Below are 6,659 nucleotides of genomic sequence, written 5' to 3'. Positions count from 1 at the left end.
TTCAGCTCGTTAATGATCACGAACAATGTTCGTGAATAACAATTGTGAACAATGTTCGTAAACAACGTTCGTGAACAATGTTCGTGGATAACAATTGTGTACAATGTTCGTGAACAACGTTCGTGAAAATTATTCTTAATCCATGGTCATCAAAACTCTTAACATCCTAAATAAACAAAGAAACTTTCAAAATAAACAAATAAATTTGAATTGTTAAATTTGATAACCAACCAAATAAACTTAAAATGTACAAGTTTCAAACAATTAAATAATCTTGAATTGAGAGTTTGATAACATCTAAATGAACCAAGCTTAAGCTCATAAAAAAGAAACCAAGTCAAGCTTGAACAATCATTTCAATAGCTTATTTCATTTTAGGCTCAACATAGCTTGGTTACCTTATCAAACAAGCTTGAACACTACAAAACTTGGCTTGGCTTGACTTGTTTACAACCCTACATAGAAGCACAATACTACTAGACTTGAGAAAAAGTAATATTAATTGTAGTAATAAACCTTGTTCTTTAGTTAAAGTGCATCAACAATGCAGCTATGTACCATCAAAAGAGCAAGTACAGTTTACAAAGTAACTAATAGTTCCAAGTAATTAACAACAAAGGGTGACAAAACTATCATATAAACCTTCATGAAGGGCTCTGATAATGTCATAAATTTTCAAACAAGATATTCCAAAACCTTTAGCTACACCAGCAAGACCAAAGGTTGCACCACGACACTCTCCATATCTATCACTTTTCATCATTTGATCTATAAATCTAGACACAAGTGTCTGGACATCCTCCTAATGAATAATAATGCAGAGGAAAACTGAAAATGAAAATAAATCTTGAACAAAAAAACAAGGACAAGAATTACCAAGCAATTACAAGAATATTACCAACAAAGTGAAAAAATACATTTTAAACGAGAAAAAAAGCAATAAGAAACAAAGGATTAAATATTTTTAAAAGAAAAAAAACAATATTGCACACAAATGAAATTACTTGCTTAGTATTTAACTCAACAAAAAAATACCTATTTAGATGCCATTAAGAGAGATAAACAATCAAAGAGTCTCTTGTTGCATTGTCTCTAAGGGAGTGTTTAGAACATCCAATAATTTCTATACAACAATGTGAACTTTTGGATCATCTTGCTCAAAGTATAAATTGTAAGCCAATAAGAGTAAAGTAATAGCAAATACCACAAATCTACAATAAAAAACGAAAGCAATGATAATAGGGAAACCACCAAAATTCCTCTCACTAATCTCATACCTTTGCTAAATGTTTCGCAAGAGCTCCAGTGAAGATCACAACACCTTCCCTCACAAGATCACATTTTTCTTCATCAGATGCCTAAAGATAAAGAAGCAACATAGAGTTAGTGGCTCTTGACGACAAACATTAGTATTATTAGGTTTAAAATACAAGGATCATGAATCCAACAAATAATCAATCAGTTAAAATGAGAGTACCTTCATTTTCACGTAACTGTCAAAAATATGAAAAAGTAAACGAACATTCTCTTTTTCTTGTTTGTCAATGATCATAATGCATGCATTTATCATTCTTGCATGGACATCCATATTAGGATTTGCTCGAATTGAAGGAATAAGAGAAATATTTTCAATTCTCAATTATGTACAAATTATTATATCAATAATGGATGAGAAACTACGGATCAATAAGGAAAGTTAACTAATGAAATATAATATATTTGTAGAAAGATTTTCGAGTGAAAAACATATGACAAGAATAGTTTTCCCCTCAATGACTGTATTATCCATAACTAACCCATATATCCAAAATCAAGTTTTGAAGTCGTACAAGTGTTTTTCTTTTTCACCAAAACAATATTGTTTCGGTATCATACTAATGTTTAGATATACAGTGTCAATGGTAAATTGAAGGTGGAAGGAAAAAAGATAAGAAGAAACAAAATGATAACACAATTATATATTTATTTTTCAACTGAAATGCTATGATTTTGACATTATCTATCTATGGAAACAAATTTATAAACTAATAGCATTTTCTCAATTTTAGCATGTTAAAAGGTGTAAAATATCAACGTGAAATAATACTCATTGATATAATTGACACAATGACATAGGAGGCACTATCTCCCTACTAGTAGATATCTGACATATTGATTTAAACACCAAATTTTCAAATATATAGGGAAAACAAAGTAGAAAGTGTATCTTGAAGATAGAATAACTTGTCAAATAATGATACAACACATAGTCACTAGAACACACATTGTGAGTATCCATGTGAATTACTTGTATTGTATCTGGATTTTCATCCAAGGATGCAGCTAATGCTTTGTTGCATCTACCCGTACATTGTAATTGACATGTGATAATGCATCAAGAATACCAGAGTAATCAATCCCAAATTCACACCCATATTTATCCCAAAAAAAGGCCCACACGGCGCAAAGGATTTGCATAAAAATTTGTCAAACAAAAAGCATTCTAACATCACCATTGCACATGTACTAAGAATTTCATCATTGATTGAGTTAAATTGCAAGCTCAATTTGCAAAAAACATCAAACAGTGAAAAGACCGGTCTAATATTTGATTAGAACCATGTGGCATTGTAAATGAATCAGTTCAAGATAAGCCCTAACTTTTCAGTTGAAAAACATAAAGCTAGTGGGGGGCAAATGTGATCATTCAACTAACACAATAAATCATACATTATTAAGGGGTATGATGAGAAGGTTTTAGGAAATGGATGGTCAATTTCACTATCATATTTAAAGAAAAAAAACTAGAAAGAAATTCCAGCCCACAACCTTCCTCAGAACTAAAAGAATATTAATAAAATGGAGCTCAGATTAGTAGTATATTGACTCTACCTTTATTGACCATATACAACTCATCAAATGCTTTAAGATTTCGGGGAGATGATTTAACCAACAATGCCCAGAATAGGGGACTAGCAATATAAACCTAAAAGACCATTATACAGCTCAATCAACTCTTACAGCATAAAAGTGTTGCGCTAGTGCAGTGCATTTTACAGACTACAATATGTATTAGTTTAACATGTACAACCTTGGCAATAGAATTAGGCAACAAAAGGTTAGCTACATAAACCTTACATATTTCATCTAATGATTTAGATATCTTGATAAATAAACCAGGTGAACAAGAACTATAAGCATAGTTTATGTGTACATTAAATTGTCAGGAGAAAGATTCACCGACCTTCTCTTGAACATGCAAAGCAATCCAAATACTTGTCGTGATCAAAGCATCATTCCGAAGCACATGGCCAGGGATAGAAGGAATATATTTTATAGACTGGATCATGCGAAGCAATCCAAATACCTGTCATGATCAAAGCATCATTCCAAAGCACATGGCCATGGATAGAAGGAATGCATTTTATAGCGGTCATGCAAGCAAGTCGCACATGCAAATCCTTAGCATAAACTCCAGAAAGGGCCTAAATTACACAGAAATATTAGTAACAAAAAGAATATAAAAATGTGTAATTTTAAGTGACAAAATCACATTTTACTCACTTTGGCCAACTTGGATACCTAGGCATAACTCATTCAACATAGGCCCAATTAGTGGCTGATAAGCAGGAATAACACCAAGGATATGATAAAGAACCTGGAAAAAGCCATGAAGAGTCAACAAGAGACAAGAAAATTAGAATATAAAATGGTTGATCTTCATTACAAAACCAAGGTATTCATATCTTACCAAGAGCATCTGTGGCCTAGGGAGTGGCAATATAGGATCCACATGCAAAGATAGTATGTGAAGTAAGTCATCATGAAGTGCAGTCTTCTTAGGAGAAAGTAAAATATGCTCGATTACCTAGCAGAAATAGAGTGTTTAAAAGAAATAGCTAGATAGAAATATAAAGGTAAACAAATCTGCTGGGAGCGGTCCAACTTTACATGACACTGACAGACCATTAACCATTTGCTCAAAAATACCCAATGAATGCCCTTTGGGAACTTGACCTTCAAGAAGGTGGGGTAAGCTTCAAGACTACATGTACATCTTTTGCAGAAATGCCCAGCTAGAAAGTGGTGGGCCTAGACAACAAGCAAGATTTATTAGAGAAGCAGTTGAATATTGTGCCCATCAAACAGCTTTCTAAGCCTTCCATTTATTTTCATTTCATTCAAACTGATTGCATCCAAGATTAAGTCCCCTCTCATCAAGTGCAAAAAACATCCTAGCCACAGTGGCATATCATCTCTTCCCAAGAGGTTGGTGAGGGCGAGCTAATAAATGACCAACTAAAACTAGCACATGAACTACTGAAAAATTTGGGTTTCATTGACAGCATGGATTGACATGTAAACCATGAGAAAGTAAACAGTTTACCTTTTCCAGGATAAACCAACCAATCTTATTCTTGTATGCACAATATATTTTACCAAGACTACTAAGGTGCCAGCCAAAATAAACTCCTCCAAATTAAAGAGTTATCTAGAGGAAGGTGACAAATGAAATGAACTTCTCAAAGTTGAAAATTTTGGCAAGAGGTTATGAAGAATAGCTAAAAGGGAATTCTACCAATAGGGAGGGTCACCTAAAGAACGAGTAGCAGGGCAAGCATCTGATCCATACATACTGCATGTCTAGGGGATGTACTATGGAAGTCATTACATCATGTTGAGTGATAAAGACCATGGGGAAGGTGCAATCACTATTTACATCAAGAATAAGGAGAGAAGCAAATAATAGGAAGCAATGTTTTAAATCTCATTCCAAGCCAAAGTTTTGATCTCGTACAAAACAAAGCATATCAGCCATGTTAGGTGCCAATACTAATAATTGTGTCGAGCGCAAATCTTAGATAGAGTAGTTGCATACCCATAAAAGCCCTCAAGGACCAATCACAAGCCTCAAGAAAGTCTTCGTGTATCACCTTTGGAAAGTCATTGTCGTGTTGCCACCATTGTAAAGCCCACGAGAGCCTCGAGGAATACTTGGCATAGCCTGGTTGTCCTCCTCCATAGAGTTTTCATCTTGTGAAAACCTCCTACAATTGTCGCCATTACATTGTCATATTCGTAAACCCTCACGAAAGCATAGGAGCTTGATGCAACCTTGTTCTCCTCTTCTACATAGCCTTTATTTCAAGAAAACCTCCGAATAATCCTCAAGTGAACTCTTAGCTATCACTTAGGGTGTCACGAGATGTTTCAACCATACCGATTAAAACAATATAATATTATAAACCATGATGGAAAATAGCAATGATCAAAGCAAGAAAAGGGTAGAAGGGATATGTATTGATAAAGAGCAAGAAATGAATGTCACACCACTGATCAAGGAGTGTTGAAACTTAGAAAGTGACAGGATATGCATGGACAGAGATTATTCCATCTTAACAAGTCGCGCACATGATTCTTCTTCACTTAAATCTTGATCGGCTTGAAAATAAAAAGATTTAAAGAATAATTAATTGGATAGAAATTGTAATTGTTTCCATATATTATAATTCCATTTGTTACAACAAAGTGGTAAAGTTGTGTTAAAATGAACATTAAGTCAGAAGATTTATAGGAATGAAGCAAGCATTCTAGACTACCTGTTGAGAAATAATAATCCAAAATTATACTAAAGTGATTAATAAACATCAAACCTGTACTTTATCAGGGAAAATATGTAGAAGTGCCTTAAACCAATATTTAAGGCAACAATTGGATGAGCCAAGGACTGATATTTTTAGATCCTACATTATCAGCAAGCCACGATCCTACATTATCAGCAAGCCACGATGATCCACCCATCTCTTACAGAACATTAACAAACCTACAAAGTGAAAATTAAAAAAAAAAAAAAAGCCCAAACATGAACTAAAGATGCCCATGGTGTACCATTGATATGTTTCAATGTCATGCCATCCCGACACTCAGCACACATCAACATGCTCCCAAGTATGCTAGGATGAATTCAATGAGTTCAAAACCTATAATAGTTTTCTTCTTGCTTTATTTACATCTAAATATGAGTTTATATCAATTATAGTTATTTAAATTGAAATTTTGAAACTTAAGTCACAAAATAATATAAGTATCCCGATCAAGGTTTAAAGTTTCATTCTGTATTGCAGTTTCACTACTCGCCCCCCCCCCCCCCCCCCCCCCCAAAAAAAAAAAAAAAAAAAAACCAACCAATAGAAAATAGTATAATTATGAAGCTTTATTGTGCCAACACTCAACAAGCCTCCACACACATTTGAATGTGTTGAGACGTTTTATGATGAATATATGATCATTTAGTTTATTCACTTCTAAATAATACAATAGCAATCAAATAGTGAATTGAATTAAAATTTTATTGTAACATGTAATACCAATACTCAACACACTTTGGCATGCATATGTTAAATCATATTATGATGAATTCAAATGGATTTTACTTGTTTAATTTTATTTCATTTATATTTTCTATTGATATCAACTAAACAATGGAATTAAAAATAATTATCACTCAATTTACTTCACTACATGATGAGATGAATTAATAGAAGTTTCACTCTTATAATTTTCTTTCACTTATTTACTCTTTAAAATAATAGTAATTAAATAACAAATTATATTAGAATTCTTGAGAAATAATTTATAAAAATAACAAACATTACTTATATTCATCTCGCCTTATGTTG

At 33.0% G+C, this 6,659-nt stretch overlaps 1 protein-coding gene across 1 annotated transcript; it reads right to left on the bottom strand.

Annotated features, from left to right (window-relative positions):
- Window positions 1-398: 398 nt before the first annotated feature.
- Window positions 399-4,073, bottom strand: LOC141828623 (uncharacterized). Its single transcript, XM_074716077.1, has 6 exons — window positions 3,931-4,073; window positions 3,731-3,847; window positions 3,544-3,637; window positions 3,224-3,464; window positions 1,278-1,358; window positions 399-455 (listed from the first exon to the last, which is right to left on the bottom strand). The coding sequence occupies exons 1-4, from the start codon at window positions 3,946-3,948 to the stop codon at window positions 3,442-3,444; spliced, it is 252 nt and encodes an 83-aa protein (XP_074572178.1). The 5' UTR covers window positions 3,949-4,073; the 3' UTR covers window positions 399-455; window positions 1,278-1,358; window positions 3,224-3,441.
- Window positions 4,074-6,659: the final 2,586 nt, after the last annotated feature.

The sequence above is a fragment of the Curcuma longa genome, chromosome 4 (genome assembly GCF_044706935.1).
Source record: "Curcuma longa cultivar G26 ecotype Majalengka, Jawa Barat chromosome 4, ITB_CL_G26_1.1, whole genome shotgun sequence".
Classification (NCBI taxonomy): Eukaryota; Viridiplantae; Streptophyta; class Magnoliopsida; order Zingiberales; family Zingiberaceae; genus Curcuma; species Curcuma longa.
This window is presented reverse-complemented; position numbering and strand designations above follow the sequence as displayed.